Raw genomic sequence first — 23,381 nt, 5'->3', positions numbered from 1 at the left:
TCACTTGAAGGTTTGTGATTTCCCAGTTAAGGGGTGAACCTCTTGACTAGGAAGTCACAAGAGGTTGGTGTGACCCACTATCAGACAGAATGGATGGTGGAGTGGTTTGTTATTTTGGTAATTTTCTACCTCAAGACCTCTTCAGCTTCCTGATTAAAAACTTTTTTTTTTTAGATGTTTTTCCCCCTTTTTCTCCCCAATTGTATCCGGCCAATTACCCTACTCTTCCTAGCTCTCCCGGTCACTGCTCCACCCCCTCTGCTGATCCGGGGAGGGCTACAGACTACCATATGCCTACTCCGATACATGTGGAGTCGCCAGCCGCTTCTTTTCACCTGACAGTGAGGCGTTTCGCCAGAGAGATATAGCGCATGGGAGGATCATGCTATTCCCCCCAGCTGCCCCTCCCCCCGAACAAGCGCCCCGACTGACCAGAGGAGGCGCAAGTGCAGCGACCAGGACACATACCCACATCTGGCTTCCCATCCGCAGACACGGCCAACTGTGTCTGTAGGGACGCCCGACCAAGCCGGAGGTAACACGGGGATTCGAACCGCCGATCCCCGTGTTGGCAGACAACGGAATAGACCACCACGCTACCCGGACACCCAATTAAAAACTACTTTGACCAGAATTTGACACTGAGTCACTTTTAGGACTGTGGTGAAAACAACTTGTATGACTTTTGTACATCAGTGAGTAAAAACGCCATGGTACAGTTATTAGTTTTACCACCATAAAAATACGGGTATAACAGCAACAAATAGGTGCGAAACTGACATCTCTTTCAGTTTGTCAGTTATAAACTTGGATTACGCAATGACTTGTTTTTTACTCAGCATTTCTATCGCCAGTGTGGATGCGACTATGGGAACACACCCTCGCCTACGTCACTAAACCGAAATGCCTACGTGAGATCTCTAGCACCTTTTTTAGCCATACAGGATACAAAAGTACAGAGTACTCAAAAAACGTGCAAGACTCACGGATAAAGACTCTGTTTCCAATACTTAAGGCAAGAACACTTCTCATATATACCAATATACATATATTGGGATTATTACATCTATCAAAAATGTCTTTTTTTTCTTTTCTTTTGGACCAATCCAGTAAACATATGTTGTGATTGACCATGGTGACTTCCGGTGCGTACTAGAGCTAAAAGTGCGGAATGAAGAAGTCTATGCAATGCCCTCTAGTATATAAAAAGAAACTGCCTCAATTCGACAGTCTTCCTTTTTTTGACTGCATGTCAATCTGTTTGTCATTCGTTAGACTAATTGGTCAGGAGTGTCGAACTGAAGATTAAAAAAAAAGAAGAAAGAAACAAAGAGTGAGTGAGTGCCCATGAAGAAAAGTGCAAAACGCGCCAGTGTGTTCCTTCTATCCACCCTCTACCAGGTTGGGGTATGGCCCGGCACCTCTATAGCTGGGAGACCTTCCTGGGCAGTGGCCTGGGTCTGGGGACTCTGGGGTCAGACGGGGGAGGGTCCAGCTTCATGCTGCCCGTGCGGAGCTGGTGGGGTTTTGGCGGCAGGGCCGGGGGGTCCATCTGGGGAGGGATGGAGAGGCTGTGGGGCAGCGGCACGGGCCTACGTGGGTTGTTCCTCTCATATACACTGTAGGGAGGGGGGGTCTTGTTCTCTCGGCGAATGGGTTCGTCTGAGCTGCAAGAGACAGAGTTAGACATGGTGGCGGGCGGGGGCATGGGGTGGGGCGGATGGTCACCTGTCGGCAACTCGGTGCCCGATGCCTCGGAGACACTGCAGCGGCTAAGGGAGGAGATGCCGCTGCTGTAGCTGCCAGAGAGGACGGGAGAGTTGGAGACCAGGCCGGCAGACTGGCACTCGGTGGGCGAGGGGGTGAAGGGTGGTGCAGTGCTCTGGGAGGAGAAAAAATACACACACACATGGACATCAATGAAAGATGTCTTTTTTTAAATCGTATAAACTCCTATGGAAGAAAAATAATACCATATCGCCTTGCTTTGCATTTACATCATGTTTTTGCACAAGAGGTAATTTCAGAAATGTAATGACATGTCTGAGACGATATTGGCCTTTTTGTGGGTAAAATCTAGAGGACTGCTCATTGTAAGCCTGTGGAAGCATGCTACGTCTATCGCATCCGCTGTTCCGCCGTCTCCTCAGTGCAGCACGTGTGCTGACACAGCTGCAAAGGAACGATAAAAGGAGTTCGCTGACAGGGCCGTGTTTTTTCCCCTCCATTGACTGGTCTATCCAGCATGCTGAGGCGATAAGAACACAATACGCTGCACTTCCGCAGCCCCAAAATTCGATCGCTCATCAAACTTTTTTTTTTCAGTAGTTACATGACACTGCCATTGTATCTGCTAATGCTTTAATGGGACTTAGCAAAGAACACAGTTGATTACTGTAGCAAAGGTTGTATCACTCACGCTAGGGCGGAAACACACAAAACCAAGTCAAGTCATCAGTCAGAGGAAACCATGTTTTCATGTCGTGGGAATGATAAAAAAAAACAAAAAACTGCTGACCTAGCTTTTCCAAAAGAAGAGTGACCACAATGTAAGTCCTTTCTACCCTTTGTAGAGTAGTAACTCTGCAGCACTGCGAAGACTGGTTTACTGTGTTTTCTGCAGGTTTTCCACTTTCCTGGGGTCTGTGGTTCGGCTAATGGGCCTCCTGGCTGCACTGAGTGGTACATATATGTGTGTGTGCCAGGTAATGGGGGCCTGTTGGAGGTCTACGGAGAAGATGTGTCTGGCTGTGCAGTGATGGACAACTAGGTGTTTTGCCCCAGGCTTTAGCTATTGCAGGAGCACATATACACATACAGAAACATGCACACGCACACACACACTCAAGGGTGTAAATATGTGCTCACACGCGCACAAACGTGATTGATAAAGCACGCTGGATGCTGAGCTGTCGATCACGTGATGGCATCTTGAGTTGTTCTCTCTCGCTCTCTTTAACATAGAAATACAAACTTGTCACGCATGAGCACAAACAAGAAATGATGTCCTTGGTAGTTTTCGCACTTAATAACACATGTCACAGCCCAAAGGTGAACTTTGTTGTTTTGTGTTCAACTGTGAAAGAGCACACATAGAAAACACCTAAGGAGAAAAGATTTGGTTCACCAAACAAAGTGATGAAACGTATCTGTCAATAAACGTTGTACCCAGATGAACTGATTCATCGTCCTTTGAACAAAAAAAACAAAAAAAAAACAACAAAAACGTCTGTTTGCAGCTTACACTGACTTTGCTGGCTATTTGTCAATATAACTGATCATCATATAATTTATAGTGTCACTGCTTAAGAACTGCATTTCTCCTGATTATTGAGTACACTGGATGACTTTAATGGACTTCCTCCGGCCAGTCCCACTGAGGTGATCTTGCAGAATGACGTCTGTCTGATATTTTTAGTCTGTGATGTATTCGACTGCTACTATAATGTGAGGTTGCCCAGATATGAGTAGACACAGAGAAGGACAGAGAGCCCAGGGCTGTTGAAACAGTAAACCAGTGAGGGACAAAAGCCTGAGGCCACCACTTATCACTTAGCAAGGTCAAACAGAGAGAGAGAGAGAGAGAGAGAGAGAGACGGGAACACAACCGACCTTCTGAGGTGATCTGGACGTGGAGACAGGAGACTGTGACCTCATGCTCTTAGCCGAAGAGCCTGCTGACAGCCACACGATGGAGAGAAACGAGACCGAGGCAGAGTGTGTGTGTGGGGGGGGGGTGGAAGAGGAAAAAAAAGAGGACAAATTCAAATTAGGGGACCATTTTCTACCAGCACCAAGATGACACAGCATGAGTCACTCACTCCTACATACAAAAACAGCTGAAAGGGCCAGTAGCTTAAAGCATCAATGAATCAAATAAGCGCTGATGTGCTGCAGGTCCTTTAGGCTGCCTAAAGCTGTTTCTACATCCAACAGCTGTTTCTGCTCTGTGCATTGAGGGCAAAAAACACGCCATCCGCTTATTACGCTTCCGGGCAGTGCAATACATCAGAAAGCACAGTGAAGTAAGTCAACTCAGTAGCATCTTTAAATAAATTAATAACTAAAGCAGAGTTAGGGTCCATGGTAGGGGAAACTCTTGTTAAAATGTATGACATAAGTTTTCTCAAAGGGGATGAGAGTAAAGAAAAAATCCAACTATTGACTGGAATCTCAATAGGATGACTTCAGACCTGTAAAAACCCTCAAGAAATTTACATACACTTCTCAGCTATACTAAAATGTCTCATACCAGGAAAACATATCAGCATATCAAGCAGTTTAGTAGAGGTAAACTGTGGCATCACTACACAGGCAGTGTGGATGTTAACAAGAGGAGAAAGTGAAGAAAAAGAAAGTTTGTGCTATAGCTGAGAGCTGCAAATCCACAAAAAATACCCCAATAACATTATAGAAGAAGAGACGGTGAGAGCACCAGGTGTCAAAAGTGAAGAGAGGAAAATTAGTACCATTCCTCAAGGGGGGAATTTGCTGATTCACTGGTTTACCTGAATATGGTGGCCTAGGAGGGACAGGAGGGCATAGCAATTTGCCCACAGAGTCAGAGAAGTGTGGAGCGCTCTCCTTGACACTGTCTAGGCTCCAGCTACTGGGTGTGGGTCTCACTTTAGTACAACATATAGAAATACGATGCATCAGTTGGCAGGGTAATTGCACCAGACAACATGGGAGACACAGACACAATGTAACGACACAATTATACAATGATAAATGTGATTAACGTTATACAGTATGATCAATGAATTCCCAGTTTGCAAAATGATTGACTTGTCATCCACTAATCAGTGCTTAGCAACCACACAACTTCCTCCAACACCCCACTGAGAGCAATGGAGAGCAGCTTTTATGTGTCATATAATGGTGAAAAGCTTTATCTGGGAACCTGTTACAGCGAGTCAAGCTATCCCGAGCAATCAATTAGCTCTTGTGGTAATTAACAGGGGTGGATTGTTGTGGCTTGCATCTTTTTTTACCAATATTTTCTTATTGGCATTTTAACAGATAACAAATACACAAGAAAAGAAATCCCCATCCACAAACAACCCTCCCCGACATCCTCTTGTGGTGGCAAAAAAAAAAAAAAACCCAAAAGAGCTCACAAGTTTAAAGGCATTTAATTAATAGACAAATATTATACAGTACACCTTATTCAAAGAGAGCTACACCTATGGTAATAATCCTATTACAGAGTAGACTGCACTAACCCAGAGGTGTAACCTATTTTCTAGGTTTGGTCAGCCCAGTCACTTATGTCCTTCAAGTTATCAAAATAATTTAAAAAAAGGTCTCCATATCTTGTAGAATTTGGAGTTACTACCTTGCAGGGTATATTTTAACAATTTAAGTGAAACAGAACATCTTTCAACTTTCTGGCATGACATGGAGGTCTGGACCCTTTCCATTTTAGTAGAATGAGGTGGCGAGCTATGGTGAAAGCGATTAGTGTGCACATTAGATGACCATTTTGCACTGATACTAAACAAGGCAGTAATGGGTTGCACATCAGTAGTGATTCCATATGCTTTGCACGAATGCTGGAGCATGCCAAAAACATATGTAACAAGTAGCTGAGGCCGTTTTGCATTTCTCACAAGTGGGGTCAATATTAGGATATATTTTTGTCAGTTTGGCTTTAGAAAGGTGCGAGCAATGAACTATTTTAAATTGGATGAGACCGTGTCTACAGGATGGGGAGGATTTATGCACATGCTTTAATATTGCCGCCGATATATCCTCAGAAAAAGGGCTGTCAGCGTCATGCAAAGCCCCCCAAAGGGTTCTTAAATTAACCACAGTTTGCATGTTAATGTTATTTATTAAAGTGTATATCTGATCAATAGATAATTTCTGGTTAAGGTTTAAGGACAGAAGTTCATCTACAATGGTAGATGGTGGTTTACTGGGAAAAGGGAGTGTAGACTTCATCATAAACTCCCTGATCTGTAGATAACGATAGGAGTTACAGGCATTTCGAGCAAATTTTTCTGATAGTTCATTAAATGGGGCAAACACTTCTTCGATATTTAAATCCTTAATAAAACAAATTCAATTTGAATGCCAGACTTGGAAAGCCAGATCAAGTTTAGCTGGAGTAAAGAGGTGGTTGGATAAAATGGGTGTCATCAAGGATGGACCCTGCAGGCCAAATTTCTTGCACAACCGTGACCATATTTTTAAAGTCTGAATAATTACTTAGGGATCAACTCACATGTTGATATGACAGCAACAGGGGAAGTGGCAAAAGAATGAATTGGGGCCATCTGAGACTCCATCCACACCCAGATATGAGGTGTGGGGTTAGAATAATTCTGAACCCCCTCAGTAACCCTCTGAATATTACTGACCCAATGAGAGTGGAGTAGGTTAGCTAGGGCCAATCCCCCGCAATGTTTGGGCGTTTGCGTGAATGTTTTACGAATATGTGGTTGCTTACAATTCCAAATGAAACTAGAAAGACTCTTCTCAAGTTGTAAGAATACCCTCAAAGGGATGAAAATGGGGATGCTCTGAAAAAAATGCATAAATCAGGGTACAACACTAATTTTTATCAAGTTTATATGACTAGCCAATGATAAAGGCAGGGTACACCAATGTTCAAGATCAAATTTGCATTTTTCAATTACAGGGGTGAGATTAAGCTTAAACAGTTGTTGGAAGAAGTGTGAGACAATAATGCCCAAGTATTTGAAATAGGAGCTAACCTTCCTGAAGGGGCATAATGTGTCCGGAATATTGAGAGCTGAGGAGCTGATTGGGAAAAGTTCACTTTTTTGCAGATTCAGTTTGTAGCCTGATAGTTTTCCAAATTGTTCAAAGATAGCTAGAATCGAGGGTATGGAGAATGTAGGATTGGATAGATATAACAGAAGGTCATCTGCGTAAAGCGACGCCACAAAGTCTGTGGTAAATGACCTGTAGATAGTACTTCATTGTGAATCGCGAAGAGTAAAGGTGATAGGCTATTTGAGTTTTTTTTTAATTTGACTGGCAGCCCATCAGGCCCTGGAGATTTCCCAAATTACATGCATTTAATAGTTTTTTGAATCTCCACAAATGTAAGTGAACGGTCGAGTTCAGCTCTCAACTCATTGCACAAAGAAGGTAATGTCATGTTTTGAAAAAACATTCTATGGGACTGGGATTGCACTCAAAAGTATTAACATTTTTGTAAAAATCATCAAATATATCATTAATTTGTCTATGGTTGGTGGTTATAATACCTAATGATATTTTCTATCTGAGTAATTTGATGAGTCACAAATCATTATTGGGTTAGATGGGCCAAAAAACCTGCCTGCCTTGTCCCCTTATTCAAATACTAAGTGACGTGTCCTAAGGAACTGTTGTTCAGCCTGCACTGTCGACACCAAATCTAAATTCTGTTTTGAGACTAAGTCGCCTTTGGTAAATTTTGGAGTGGGAGAGGCAGAATACTGACCATCTAGCTTAGCGATGGCCTCGGAAAGCTCCTTTATTCTAGCCAATCGTTTCTTATTATTCTGTGATTAATAACCATTAATTTGCCCTCTTAAATAGGCCTTTGGTGTTTGCCAAAATGTACTCTGAAATGTCAGGTGAAGCATTAGTTTCAATAAAAAACCTAAACTGTGAATCAAATTTTTTTACAAAATCAGACACTGATAAAATGAAGGGATTAAGGCACCATTTTCTGAATGTTATAGGGCTGTCAGGAAAATCCAGATCAAAAGACAAAGGAGTGTGGTCAAAAAAAAAAGAAGAAAAAAAAAGTGATACTATGATACACTGGTCAGCTGGTGACAGTGATAAGTGTAGTATCTAGAAGAAAAAAATCAATATGAGAATAGGTGTGGTGTACGGGGGAAAAGAAGGAAAAGGCTTTTCCTGTTGGGTAATTCAGTCACCAGGGTGAACGGCATCTTGAAAGTAGCTTGGATACAGCAACAAAGGAAAGCGGGACTTGCAGACATTTTGAAAATAGTCAGCTAATACCTTTTGTTTAAGGATAGATTCACCCCCCCCCCCAGATTTCATTAAAACATTGGGCATTATTTGGAATTGTACAGAGAGAAGTTTTAAGGGTTTGCCCAATCTTCCTGCTGAGCTTCAATACAGTCCAAAGGGGCAGTCATTTAAGCCTTAAACAAAACATGACAAATCTCTGTTTCAGAACGTGGAAGCTAATAATACAGTCATACACATCTTCATTTATTTTATGTTTATTGAGAATATGGTTTGAATAGGAGCATAATCTAATGTGATTTGGGAATACTGAATAACATCTGTAAATTTCAAGCAGGATGTGTTGTAGCCCAGCAGTCCCATAGAAGAAGAATAAAAGTCCAGAACAGATGTAGAAGGGAAAACATTTACTTAATAGAAAGCATGGTTTGTGACTATTTTTTTCAATGGAATATATTGAGACATTTCTGACTATAATTACTGCGAGCTTCCTCTTTCCAAAAGGAGATACTATATTAGTGCTGAGTGATACAGAAAACATTACGATCACAATGATCATGGGGAATTTTACAGTACTCTTGTGCTCTTTAACTCTCTTCGAGCAATCAGTGAGATTTCCACATAGGAAATGGATAACTGAGAGGCCTGATGTCTCAGCCGAGGATTATTGTCAGGTCACAAAATGTGAGTGTGACTGAAGAAGCAAGTTGGTGCTGATGGGCACCATGTCTCAAAGGTACTTTATGTACGTGGGGTATGGAGCTGTAATTCGACACTTTATAGTGGGCGCCCTGCCGAACCTTCAACACTATCACAAGTTCTAAATCAACTCCAACAACCATCCCTTTTGTCACATGCATAAGATATTGAGGTGCTTTAAGTCTGAAATTCAGTTATTCTTTGTCTCTTGCTGTGTTATTTACAGTTCAGTGAGATATCGCACATCAGTGTGTGTGTGAATTATTCTGTGTATACGTGACACCCAATATGAGAGAGAGAGAGAGTGTGTGTGTGTGTTTGTGAGAATCACAGCAAAAACAACACATCCGAACTCTTTCCTCTTCACTTAAAAGTGTCTCATGCACATCTGCATAATTATTCCACAAGCTGTTATGAAAGGCGCCCCGGCAGCTTTGTGCCATTTCCGCTCAAGCAGCTCCCTCAACGTGATGTCAGTAATAAAATCACCAAATCAGTCAGAAAAATCATATCGTGTTACTGCCACCTTTGCCAGCTGAGGGCCCATCATTTTTGCAAGTGTGTAGACGTGAAATTTGGAGAAGAAGATGTTAATTTTCCAACCTTGATCTAGACTGAATCAAATATTACGTGCCCATTTTAAACTCCCCGGGATTTTCTTACGGAGCACAAAAGCAATCACTTTTTTTTGTTCTCAAATTTCACATGTGAGGTCGGCTTTCAGTCTTAATTCTCTGGCATATATATTTTCTGGAAAATGCAAAAATATGCGGCTCCTCTTCCATGCGCCAAGCAAAATGACAACTCGGGAGAGGAAAAGAGCACAACTAATACTAATACGCATTCATACATATGAATGTCAGGCACGTCCATCAGAACTGCAGGAATAATATCTGCTATTTTATTATTCCTCCAGGATGAAGGAAGATTAAAAGGTCTAATCTAGACAGTGTGTCTGGTTAGGGAGCCAACTACATGCATGTGTTTTTGTGTGATGTGTGTGTCCTTTTTGGGAGTGTGTGCTTGCCCATCTACCCGTTTCTGCATGCTTGTGTGTGTGTGTGTGTGTGCTAAGATGATTGTGGTCCCAGAAGCAGCTGTGTAAAAAAAAAAAAAAACCCTCTATGGTCAACCTGCCATACACAGACAGCGCCATGTTATCCCATAACACAGCAATCTGGAACTACAGCACGTGCACTAATGAAGAATACTTGTAGTAGATGGCAGTTCATAGAGCATTGATGCAGTGCCCTTGTTCTGGTCTGCTCCCCTTCTGGGAGGTGTCATTTGACATTTCTGCAGTAATGATGCAGATGCAGGGTGCATGCAGGGTGTGGTCTTTCGCATGCAGGAAGAAACTCCATTCAGCAGCAGCAAAGACACCAAATAATTATAGCACAATGCACGGCATCCTCCTGTAGTGACATTATTTCAAAACAAGAATCTGTTGGAGGCGTTTGTCCTGCTCTTGTGAAAGCCTGGAAATTTGTGGACAGGCCACTGGGCACGGAGGAGGACGGAGTAAAAGACCCTGTAAACGTGTTCTTGTTTGTGTTTTACCTTTATCCGGCGCTGAGAGGTTGGGGTCACTCCTTGGTAGAGTGGTGTCACCTATCTGATGCGGAGGGGCTCTCTGAAGGGAGAACAAGTGCTCAGGTTATTCTCAGACATACTGTATGAAGCAGGGGATATGGTGTAACTGTTGGTTTATATGAAGGGATACCACCAATGTTCTAGTACATAAGCTTGACTCACATAAGTATACTGTGTGTGTGTGTGTGTGTGTGTGTGTGTGTGTGTGTGTGTGTGTGTGTGTGTGTGTGTGTGTGTGTGTGTGTGTGTGTGTGTGTGTGTAACCTGCACAGTGTCCAGGGGGATGGGGTAGATGGCACTAACTGGCCTCTCTCGTGGAGAGAGACAGGCGTTTTCTCTGGAATGCTTGTGTTTGTCTGCCATCTGGGGGGAACCTGGGTTGGAGGGCAATCGGTTTTTCGAATGGTTAGATATACACAAACACACAATCTCCCACACATGTGGATGGACACACTTGACAGCTGACAGAAGAACAAAGAAAGGTACACAGGACATACAAGCACAGTGATTCATGCGCTTACAAACTCACGAGACCAAATAACAGCAAGGTGTTAGGCTATTACCCGCAAAAACCGGCAATCAGGAAAGGCCAGTCTCTCTCTCTCCTTCCAAGCCCATCTACCATTCTTTCTGCCTCACTAGCTCAGGAACATGATAAATGGCCCAGCCTCATCACCCCATAGCACCCTGCCTCCCATTCCCGCTCTCCTCTGTTGGACTGGACAATCATACTGCCGGTGCCAGACAGACAGTGACAGACATGCACGCCACACCCCAACACTGGAATGCACACACACACACAGATGGACAGACATGCACCCTGCACACAAAAATCTTGCCTACACACACAGACAGACAGATGGACAGACATACACCATGCCCACAAAACTCCTGCCCCCCCACACACACACGCGCATGCGATTGCTGGCAGCTAGATAAAAAAATGTGAGCATCGCGCTGCAGAGTCACCAACGCTAAAGTATGTGCATACATCAAGTACCATATCTTTATCGATCATGTTCTACCACTTACACCACCACACACACACTCTTAGCTAAACACATGGATGAACAGACGGACACACACACAGACACAAATAACCTGCCTTACATCCATCCTCCCAACAAAACCTACACAATCCCCCACCCTTCACTAAAACAGCTTCCCGCTGTTTTCCCCTCATTCGTGGCAGGCCATAGATCTTGCCCCATTAGTGGATGAGATAGCTTTGGGATGGCTATCATATAAGCATGAGATACCCATTGCTGGTTCCCATTTGGGTAGAAGTCGCCTCAGCAATAACTTTCCACACTCTTTATGGGTAGACAGAGGCCATTTTTATAAGGGCACTGACCGCTGCAAGCAGCTTGCCAAAGGGGAGTGTATATGCTTCCATAAATGTCTCCATATATTCTTACTTTTATGATGTGAATTAGGCAGAAACACAAAAGTACATCCAAGCGCAGTGAGATAAGAGGGCGGAAAGTGAGAGAGAAGGTGTTAGATATTCACACTCGAACAAGGCACAGCCTAGTATGGACTGGGCTGGAGAGTGTCTTCAGCCCCAACACATATACTCCCACCAAGCTGTAATCATCTCTTGGTTTCTCACTCTCTTTTCAGTCTGTCTATCAGCAGCATTTGTCTTTCTGTCTCAGCTCATTCCATTTCTCATCTCAAGCTCATTTCATATTCTCTTCTCTTTTTTCACTCTCCCCAACTTTCCATTCTGTCTCTTTCCCGTGTCCCTCCTCCCCCAGTCTGTTCTCCCTTGCTCGTTCCTGATGCACCGGGAGCCTTAACAAAACACACCTTGTATGAACTTGTCTAGTGGTCAGAGACAAGGTCCTGACAGTTTGCAGGTATGATCCATGTCCTATGTGTCAAAATAAACCAGAAACCTGGTCGAGAGAGGCGCTAAATGCATACCTGCTCACTCAAACTAAGTTGCTCCAGACAAGGGACTTGCTGAAAAGGCTTAAAATGTAATGTATTGTGTAATGGGCTGTGTTGCGGTCTGTTGGTCTTACCTCTGGCACTGGAGGGGGCTGAGCTGGTGACGTTGGGCGAGGCAGAGTGGTTGGAGCTGAGGCTTGAGGTAGATGGACTGGGCTGCAGAGGAGCAATGACCACATTGTCATCAGTCAGAGCATTGCAAGTGTTAATTAACACTAGAAAAGCCAAAACACACAACAAATAGCATAAGACCCCGCTGCCACCCCCCCACACACACACACACGCACTCTGCATACACTTAATGTAACAGTCTCAACCACCACTCGAGTTTTAAAGGCCTGTGTTTTTTCAAATTTCCCCCAAAAGACATTTTTGCATAAAATAAAACAACAATGCGTATATACTGAGGGGGGCTACCACTATTTCGTTTGTTTATGATATGTGAACCTTTAATGGGCTTGAATGTCAAACTATTTATTTTGCCCTATTTGCAGATTAGTGCTCCTGAGCAAGCTGCTTAGCCTCCCACTCTTGTGTAATGGCAAAGAATAGGGGACAGCAGTCAAACCACTGTTAACATGTGACAAGAAGAGAGCCTGTGTGCTCAGCAAATCTTCACTGAGTAAACGAGATCCAAAAAACAGTCATTCGAGACCAACCAGAAAGCGTAGCTGTGCAAACTTAACAGTGCTCATCTCATTGTATTTTTTCAGAGATGCTTGTGTAGACACTTTAGTTTTCCCCCTTGAACAGCTGTGCTCCTAACGCAACTCCTAGCTTATGCCCTATGTTACTTCAAAGATAAACCTTGAGTTTAATGGGCTACAAGCAATAATAATAATAATACATTTTATTTATAGAGCACTTCTCAGAGTAGTCAAAGATGCTATTTCTTAAGTTAAAATGAACTTAAAAGCAACACACCAAAAACATATAACAACAGTAATCACACATTAAAAGCAATTCTGAAGAGGGGAGTTTTGATTTGTGATGTGAACGTGGACAGATTGGTGCAGTCTCTGATGTGTTTGGGGAGAGAGTTCCAGGGGGAGGGGGCAGCTATGGAGAAAGCTCTGTCACCCCAGGTCCGGTGCTTGCTCCTGTGTGGTGGAGACAGGAGGTTGGCATCAGAGGAGCGAAGGCTGCTGGACAGAATATGATAGTGGAGCAGGTTAGTGAGGTAGGAGGGGGCCTGGTTATGGAGGGCTGTGTAAGTAAGGATAAGGACTTTGATTTGGATCCATTGTGGGACAGGGAGCCAGTGGAGGTTCTGGAGGACAGGAGTGATGTGGTCACAGGAGCAGTCGAGCAGCAGATTTCTTGATGTACTCGAGTTTTTGGACTTTGGATGTGCTGAAGGAAGTGTAGCTTTTGATGCTGATGAACTGTTGTCTGTTTGTGAGATATGACTTTAGCAAGGAGAGTGCAGTACCGGTGATGTTGAGGAAGGATTTAAGGCAGGAGAGAAGAACGGTGTGGTTGATAGTGTTGAAAGCTGCAGTGAGGTCTAAGAGAATGAGAATGCTGAGGTGGCCAGAGTCTGAGGAGAGGAGGAGGTCGTTGGTGAGTTTAAGTAAGGCTGTTTCTGTGCTGTTCTTGGGACGGAAACCAGATTGAACTGAACAGACCACTGGAGATGTGAGCTTTGAGTTGGGAGGCAATAACATGTTCCGGTACTTTTGACAGAAAGGGGAGATTGGAGATGGGCTAGAAATTGCTCATGGTATCAGGGTTGAGTCCAGGATTTTTAAGTATGGGGTTGACAACAGTCATTTTAAGTGTATAGGGGACTGAACCAGAGCTGGAGGAGTTAATGAGTTCTGTGATGAGTAAGGAGATAGCTATGAGACAGTCCTTAACAATATTGGATGGGATGGGATCCAGAAAACAAGTGGAGCTTCTCATTCCTACCATAAGGTTGGACAGCTCCATTTGGGACACAGGAGAGAACTTTGAAGGGCTGAGTGGTTTAAAAAAAACAAAAAACGTGAGGGGGGGGTGTCAGGTTGCTGTAGATGCTGTCAGTTTTAGTTTGGAAAAATGAAAGGAAAGAGTTGCACTTGTTAACTGTGAAGGAATTTGAGGTATTGTCACTGGGTTTGAGAAGTTTGTTTATTGTGGACAAGAGAGCCTTGGGGTTGGTGGAGCCAGAGTGTATGAGGTGTGAGTAGTAGGTTGACTGGGCTGTGAAGAGTGTCTTTATTTTGTTGAAGTTAGTCTGTGTAGGCTTGGGGATGCACTCTTAAACCAGTATTCTTGCAGAGTCTTTCAAGCTGGCGCTTATGGGATTTCATTTGATGGCGTTCAGGAGTATACCAGGGAGCCGAGTGTGTGAATGAGACGATTTTGCTTTTGATGGGGGCCAGCAGATCAAGACAGGAGGAAAGTGTGTTATTATAATTATTGACAGGATCGGAGGGATTATCAGAGGGGAGGCAGACATTTTACTGGCAAGAGAGGCAGAAAGAGCTGAGGAGGAGATAGATTTGAGATTTCTGAAGGATATTTTGTGTTTGACATTTGGGATGGGGATTGCCAGATGGTCCGAGATATTGAAATTGAGGCTAGAGAGTTGATGTATTGTGAGACCAGTGGAGCAGACCAAGTCCAGGATGTGGCCACGGCTGTGAGTGGGGAAGTTGAAATGTTGTGTGAAGTTGAAGCATTTTATCAGTTCCAGGAATTCTATGGCAGATTTAGAGTCAGTGTCATCAATGTGGATATTAACATCACCCAGGAGGAGAAAAGAAGGTGAGATGGCACATAGCTGGTTCAGAAAATAAAGCAACAGACATAGGTCATCCCCTTATTATATCTGAATATATGGTAATTTGTTTGGTAACAGTCATTTTAGGGTTAATGGTTGTATCAGGAAGGGCATCCGATGTAAAGTTTTGCCAAATCATTATGCGGCTTGACAAGACCATACCGGATCAGTCAAGGCCCAGGTTAACAATGACCACCATCGGTGCTGTGTCCTCACAGGGTACCGATGGAAACTATCAAATCCGCTGTGACCCCTGGGAAACAGGGAACAAGCCGAAAGAAGAAGAAATAACCGTAATAACAATAATAAGCTGTAGACAGAATCACAATGGTGTGGCTTTCTTGCATTCCTGTCTGCCTTTTCTCCATCATGTTTGTGTATGTCCTTTCCCCTTCTGCAGCAGGTGACATGCCAAGAGTTGTCTGTGGTTTTCTGTATCAGCCAAATCTAGTTTAGATCACTTCCAACTAAAGAGAGCTCCCTGGAAATGTTACAAAAAGGAACACCACCTTATTTGATATAATCATGACAACTGGGTCGACCATATGGTTTCGACAATGCCAAGCCCACAGAGCGAGTTGGACAGAAAGAGAAATTAGGGAAGAAGGGAGTGAGTGATAGATTAATGGCGAACTACTGAGTGTGATTAGGGAAAGTGCAGGAGGGTAAATGTTGGAATGTGCCCTCGATCTACTACCTAGAGAGATATGTAGTCTCTCTCTATGTCTCTCTCTCTCTCTCTCTCTCTCTCTCTCTCTCTCTCTCTCTCATGCCAGTCTCTCTGCATGCCAGTGTAGTTGTGTTAAAATTACTTTATCCTGTAAGTGTTTTTGTTGGTCTGTGTGTGTGTGCACACATATACATGGCAATGAGTGTGTTGATGCTTTAGACCAGTGTTTCTCAACCGGGGGTCCGCGGACCCCTAGTGGTCCGTGGTGTAATTGCAAGGGGTCCGTGAAAATAAAATATCTTTAAAAAAAGATCCTGTGACATTTATAGAAATGGGATTATTTTACTCAAATGTGACTGAGACCTTTATCTACCTAAACTATAAAGGGTAACAGGACTTTTTTCTCTAATTACATCTGTTTCACAAGTGTAATTTATTGTATTTTAATAAGAGATCTCGCTCCCGTTTGCATTGTTAAAAGTTACTGCATAAACATTCTGTTGTTACATATATCTGAAAGTTACTGCATAAGAATTATGTTTTGTTAATTATATCTAAGTTACAACTGAAAGCTCTTATTTTTGCCCCAAAGAGTGAATAAATGCTATAATGCATTTTAAAATGCAGTTTCTACTGTTTCTATCAAATTGCAACCCCCCTCCCCCAAGATCAGGTGGAGGGGTCCTCAGGGTAGATCAAAAATACGCAGGAGGTCCAGGACCCCAAAAAGGTTGAGAACCACTGCTTTAGACAATGGAAAGTGTAGAGTAATGTGTTTGGGCATCATGCATCCACATAAGAGAGAGGATTTGCAATTGGGGCCAGCAGGGTAGGGGGATGGGTGTTGAGTAAGAGAGAGCAGTACAAAGTGACACGAGTGTGGGAGGACTGGGTGAGCACCTGCATGTTAAAGACTTCGTCGGAGCTCTCCGATTGCCCCGTGATGTTGCTGACTTCATTGGAGGCCTGAGATGACAGCGAGGACGACGAGTAGCGATTCACTGCAGGGTAGCTGAGGGGACTGCAGAACGGGGGGGGGGGGGGGCAGACAGACAGATAGAGACCGATAAAAAGAGGGACGATTAGGACTGCTGTTTTCAGATAAAGTGGAGTACGTTACCATGCAGATAGTGGTTTGTTGTCTTTGAGAGGTTTCACTCACCGTGAATATGACAATCACAGAAAGGCAAATAGGGAGGGAGGGAGACACAGACAGACAGGTAGAGGAACAGTCGGGCAGAGAGACAGAGGCAGATAATGTGAGATTAGTGAAAGATAACAGATGCAGCAATCACTAACTGACCAACTGTCTGACATTCAGCCTGAATGTGAGAGCAATGCACAAATTGGCTGTGTTGGATTCTAACAGCAAGTTTAGAGGAGCTTTGTGTTGGGGGTGGGGGTGGTGGGTGAGAACACCTTTTGGAAATTGCGCCTTTTGGTATTGGCAAATGGAGTCCAAAAAAATTTTTTTTTTCAAAACTCAATAACGGAAATGTCAGGGAGAGACTGAGGCAGCATGTGCCTTCTCTGTGTGTGAGCTTATCCGTGTGTGGGTCTCCCCACTGGGAGGAAGCGGTGGGTGCAGAATGTCGCCAGTAGACAGGCTGGCAGGGTCACAGTACACATCATAACACACGCACACATGCACACAAGCCTGGCAACAGACACACTAAAGTCTGCCTGTGGGTACCAGCTTTCCCACCTACGCCCATATGGAGCCACACTGCTCAAGAAAGAAAGGAAGGTAGAAGACGGGAGAAGCAAAACGCAGTTGAAGAGCTGTTGGAGGTACAGAGAGAATGAAGAAAAGATAGCAGGGAGGAGAAGAGAGGGAAAATAGGAAAGAGCGGTAGAGGAGAAGACAACAGGAAAGAGGCATGCCATCAGGAGAAAGTGGGGGCAGGGCAACGTTTCTGAGAAGGGAATAACCCAATTCAGAAATGATGCAGGCGTATAAATTTAAGAGGCATCATCAGATTCTTTGAGAGTAAGACTCGTGGAAAGAAAAGGCACTTTTGTTTTCTTGTTTCTAAACCCGAAGTAATTCAAAACTCTTGTTTTCCTTCAACGCTTGCAAGCAATGCAAATATAAAAGAGAAAAATCATCATAAAACCAAAAAAACAAAACCGTGTTTATTCAAATAAATGCAAAAATAAAGTCCCCGATGGGTTTCAGGTGGAGAATAAGACCTAAAAGAGAAAAGGACTGAAGGAGAGAAGAAGAAATGTATCACCTGCGTCTGGCAACTCCTCTGCCACCATCTGGGCTAATGATGTTGGGCACAGAGTTTCTGCATGTGCGTGGGCTTCCGTTGGTGAAGTGCACGGGGCTGGCGCGCACATAGGCCGGAAACTCCTGGGGGTTGGATTGGAGGAGAGGAAGTGCCCGTGATGATGATATGATTGTTTATGCCAGCACGAATTTTGCACATGTAAAGTGCTAGATGAAGGAGGGGACGTTTAACGAGGGCTTTCCGCTAAGACGAGTAAAGGGACCGTTCGCCCAAACTTGTTCACACGTCAGCCAATTTGATGTGTAGCCGTCCACGATGGCTTTCAAAAGGACAAGGGGGGGGGCTTTGAATTATTGAGCAGAGGTGGAGTGGCGGAAATCCCCCTCTCACCTAACAATCTGCGGGATCAAAATAGCTTAAAATCGTCCCATTGTGGCCTTTTATCTTTAAAGGAAGGGGAAAAACATCTCCTGGTTTCTTTATTTTACGTTACGATGAATGATTTAGAAAACTGCACCCCATGACATGCTTTCCTTACAAGGAAACGTTACATATGCTTTTGAATCATGTAGAAAAGTGTCGATCGACCGTGATTACCTGTATGCCCAGGCTGGATTTCATCAGGTGGAACTGATCCACTAACTTTTTATGAAGAGGTCTCATGTCCTGGGGAACAACCTTCTCGTGCACAGCCAGGCCATACTCCAGGATGTGTGCCTGCAAGGTAGAGTTGGTTAATTTCTTTCGAGTCCACAACTTGATTGGCTTACTGACAGACAGCTCCAGATGCGAAACGAGTCAAAAGTGGAAAGCTCAGGCTATTTCTCTGCTTATTTGTCTGCGTAAGCTGCAAAACGAATAACAAAGAGATACTTTATTCACCCCTGGGGGGAAATTGCATTTTTGCTTGCATAATTTAATGAAATGTCAGCCTACAGGGTTCAGCTACAAGACAGCGCCTGTAGAGCTGGTACAGATTCAGTGATTTGTCCACGGAGGGAAGGGCAGATGTTTGCTGAAAAAGGAGCTTGGGGCGTCTGGGTAGTGTGGCGGTCTATTTGGTTGCCTACCAACACAGGGATCACTGGATCGAATCCTGTGTTACCTCCGGCTTGGTCGGGCGTCCCTACAGACACAATTGGCCATGTCTGCGGGTGGGAAGCCGGATGTGGGTATGTGTCCTGGTTGCCGCACTAGCGCCTCCTCTGGTCGGTCGGGGTGCCTGTTCAGGGGGGAGGGGGAACTGAGGGGAATAGCATGATCCTCCCATGAGGTACATCCCCCTGGCAAAACTCCTCACTGTCAGGTGAAAAGAAGCGGCTGGCAAGTCCACATGTTTCGGAGGAGACATATGGTAGTCTGCAGCCATCCCCGGATCGGCAGAGGGGGTGGAGCAGCAACCAGGACGGCTCGGAAGATTGGGGTAATTGGCCGGATACAATTGGGGAGAGAAAGGGAGAGGAAAAAAATCAAAAAGAACGAAAAAGGAGCTTGAATAAGGCTCTATCAGATGATCGGATGGTCCCGCTACTCAAACCATTGACTTGAAATACATTTAACAGTTTTAAGGTAACATATTTCTCCATTATCCAAACTGCTTATCCTGCTCTCAGGGCCACGGAGGTAACCTATTTCTATTTCAGAATTATAAAAGAAATGTTATTTCAGGTGCAACAAATCCTTTTCTGGACCATCAACTTCTAGTAGTTCATGCTTGTTTTATTTGTCACTCAGCCGAGCCTTTGGCATTTATTTTAAAGGGAGAAAAACGCACATTCCCAACACATTAGCACATCAGCGAGAATAAAAACATCTGACAGACACGGCAAACTGGTACACCACTACACATGTAATATTGTAAATACTCTCCATTTATATGGAATTTATTTTAACACAAATTTTAAGCATATTAGTATGTTTACAATTTATACAACAGACCCACACACATATATGCAAACAGATATGCACACACAAACATACACGTGTACACTGCACAGGCAATGCGGGCAACACACACTCATTTTTCATAAAGAAAGTTGAGTGAGTTCTAAAACAGTGTTTTGATGTCCACATACATTTGAAAAGGCACTTTGGGTTGGCATTGGGAAAACTGGGAAAATTTGATAAAATCTTGGCTGATTTTTCACATGATCGATATAATTTTATTGGCAGCTTTTATATGCTGTTGAAAATTTGAATCAAATAGGTGAATCTCATTTACTGTGGAAGTGAATTCAAGTACAGTGAGTGTTTGGTGGCTACAAATTTAAAAAATAAAAATAACCACCATCGACCATTTTGAATCTTTCTGTTGCACCCAGTCACTGTTTGGATCACAATGACCATAAAAACAGAAAGAGTATGATCTGTCTGATAAGGTCAAGTACAAGATTATCAAGCATGAAATCTTTTTTCTATAAATTAATCTCCAGAGGTCTCATGTCTCCTGTTTTAAGACCATGCCATGTTATCAAGAAGTGTAAGACCCAGGAAACCATAGCCAGATGGGGCCAAAACCACAGCCTCTTGGTACAGCATTTCATTTGTGTTTACAGGAAAGCATCTTCAAAGATACAAACGCCTCCCCCAGAATCTGGAGGAGGTTTAGTTAAGTTTTGGTGTTGCTTTGCTGCCTTCGGCAATGGACACCTTGAACGTGTGCCTGGCATCATAAAATCAGGGAGATAATCAAGGCTTTTGGAAGCCGCAATGTTGAAACCCAGTGTGAGAAATCTGGGTCTTCCTCAAAGGCTGTGGGTGTTTCCGCAGGACAATAATACAAAGCACACATCAAAAGGAACAGAATGGATCAAACAGTAGCATATGAAAACTGATCAATAACTGGGATTGTCTGACCACATTAAGGCCATCTCCCATTCCCACCACTTTGTGCTGTGAAACACACTTCAGAGCATGCTCCACAGCAGGGTAGACTATTGCAATGCACTTCAACAAGTGCAAAAAACAAAAACAAACCCAGAACAATACTGTATGTTTGTCTTTCAACCTGAGAAGATGTGCACACGTCTCACTTCCCTTTGTATCCACTGACTCACAGTTGATGTCCACATTAAGGTCATAACCTTGCTGTTGGCTTTCTGGGCAGTTCAAGGATCTGCACTGACTCACCAGCAAACCCATATAAACATATAGACACTCCTGCTCACACTCTTCTCCACCCCTGTGAGGCCAAGCTCTAGGTCCACACTTTTCTCCCACTTGGCCTGAAAATGGTGGAATGAACTTCCCTCTTCCACTGGCGCTACAAACTCACTTACTACTTTCAAGAAAGCTGTAAAAATTTTCTTTTCTAGATGTACCTTAATTCCTTGATGGTCTCTAAGCATGAATGCTAGAATGATTTATGCCATTGTATAGCTAAGGTTTAATATAAATGGCCAACAACTATTACTTGCGTCACTGTTGGTGCTCTACCTGCAGCATTGCGTGCTTACACTATTTACACCTGACACAGCATGCAATCTTGGCTATGATATGATCACTATTTAGTGCCCTAAGATGCCTGTAGGTTGACCTACAAATCTTCTTCTTTTGGCTTGTTCTCTGTTTTTCAGGGGTCACCACACCATGTGAGGGCACAGTGCCAATGGCAGCCGTTGTTAACCCGGGCCTCGACCGATCTGGTACGGTCTTGTCAATCCGCATACTGATTTGGCAAAATTTTACATCGGATGCTCTTCCTTACACAACCACTAACCCTATGGACGAGGGCACAGGTAAAGTGCTGGATGCCATCCCAGTATTCATGGACTTGTGCCCATGCCTGTCGCCTAAGTCTGACCTACAAATAACTCTGCTTATTGCTTGGATTGTAAGATACTTTGGTAGACCGTCCTGGAGTGTAGGGATGGGCTGACTGATTGGAAAAAACAAAAACCCCAGGCCAGACAGATAGCAAGTATGCTACATTTTGGTGGAGCACAAGGTCCATCCATTTCATGCCTTTGCTCAAGAGATGTAGCTTGGTACTTTCACAGAGCTGAAATACATGCAATATACATGTGATGATCAAGGCCCATAACAACACACCGACATTCTGCCACAGTAGAACCAATGCTTTTTTCTTCTTTTTTTTTGTGTGCCCTGATCATGATGACAAGTATTGGGATTTGCCTTGATGCTTGGCCTAGGCCTTCTGGACAGACCAGCAATGATGTGGACAGATCTGAGAACAGCATTTAGGAAAAGGGACCCTTCATATCTCGGAGAAGTGGAGCACTTTGAATGAGAAAAGTGGGCCACACAGCCAGGAGAGAGGTGCAGGAAACTCACTCATTGCTATAGGAAATTCTTTATTGCAGCTACTTTGAAATATGAAGTCTAGGGTGCTTATAATGCGACCGTCTTTCCATTGTGCATACCCAACTTAATCAAAATCATATCGGGAGCAGTTTGAAACCAGCATTCACAGCGCAGTAGGCAGAAAGACACTATATAGATAGGCTACCAGTCCATCCAGCAAACAGTTCACACAATCATTCAACGCATCCTTTGCAATTTCTGGACAATTTGGAGTGTCCACTTCACTGTGAATGCTCCGTCTTTGGGAGGAAACAGGAGTACCCAGAAGAAACCAACACAAACACGGGGAGAACATGCAAACTCCACACATTTGGGCTGGGACTGAGGTCAGGACCCTCTCACTGTGAGGTAACAGTGCTAACCGCCAAGTCGTCGTGACATCCATGTCTGTAATGCCATCGCATCGCTTCATTTTCTGATTCAAGGAGATATTTTTCTGAATCAAAATAAAAAAAAAGTGACACTGACTGTATAATTTCTTCAAAAAGTGTTAAAAATGTGAATTATATGAAGAAATAGAAAGGCCGCCAATAATGTAGAGATGATGACTGTTAATTGGAAGATGGAAGTGATCATGAGTTCATATGCATCGCTGACCTGTTCAAACATGAGCTCTCTCAGTCGCCCAATCTTCTCTCCGTCCTCGGGGTGGTTCATGATGTAATCCTTGACAAAGAAGGCCTGTTGAGAGGCAAAACCCGAAAAACATCTGTCACGTACACACCAACAGCTGAAACAATAGGTTTTCTATACATTGTGGTGGCTGGATATTAGTATGGATACCATTTCATTGGATACTAATACCACAATGTATGGAAACAGCCATTCAAAAAATACGGATACTAATTCCATACTTTCGAATGAATTATGAATTGGGATAGGATGAGTCCGTATTTATACTTTCTTTTTTGGGGGGTTAACCCCCCCTTTTCTCCCCAATTGTATCCGGCCAATTACCCCACTCTTCCAAGCCGTCCCGGTCATTGCTCCACCCCCTCTGCCAATCCCAGGAGGGCGGTAGACTACCACATGCCTCCTCTGATACATGTGGAGTCGCCAGCCGCTTCTTTTCACCTGACAGTGAGGAGTTTCGCCAGGGGGACGTAGTGTGTGAGAGGATCACGCTATTCCCCCCAGTTACCCCTCCCCCCCGAACAGGCGCCCCGACCGACCA

General features: G+C 43.8%; 1 protein-coding gene across 1 annotated transcript in view; it reads right to left on the bottom strand.

Annotated features, from left to right (window-relative positions):
* Positions 1–417: 417 nt before the first annotated feature.
* The window catches only part of dock4b (dedicator of cytokinesis 4b), a 166,917-nt gene continuing 143,953 nt past the window's right edge, over positions 418–23,381 (bottom strand). Inside the window, exons 42-51 of the mRNA XM_056276678.1 lie at positions 22,805–22,888; positions 18,482–18,601; positions 17,885–18,006; positions 16,548–16,668; positions 12,285–12,366; positions 10,519–10,628; positions 10,222–10,294; positions 4,509–4,625; positions 3,613–3,677; positions 418–1,882 (exon numbers count right to left, since the gene is read on the bottom strand). Coding sequence (XP_056132653.1) covers positions 1,424–1,882; positions 3,613–3,677; positions 4,509–4,625; positions 10,222–10,294; positions 10,519–10,628; positions 12,285–12,366; positions 16,548–16,668; positions 17,885–18,006; positions 18,482–18,601; positions 22,805–22,888 — 1,353 coding nt within the window. The 3' untranslated portion in view covers positions 418–1,423. The remainder of the gene's footprint in view (positions 1,883–3,612; positions 3,678–4,508; positions 4,626–10,221; positions 10,295–10,518; positions 10,629–12,284; positions 12,367–16,547; positions 16,669–17,884; positions 18,007–18,481; positions 18,602–22,804; positions 22,889–23,381) is intronic.

This window comes from Lampris incognitus, chromosome 3 (genome assembly GCF_029633865.1).
Source record: "Lampris incognitus isolate fLamInc1 chromosome 3, fLamInc1.hap2, whole genome shotgun sequence".
NCBI lineage: Eukaryota > Metazoa > Chordata > Actinopteri > Lampriformes > Lampridae > Lampris > Lampris incognitus.
Note: the sequence above shows the minus strand (reverse complement) of the source record. Positions and strands in the feature narration are given on the sequence as shown.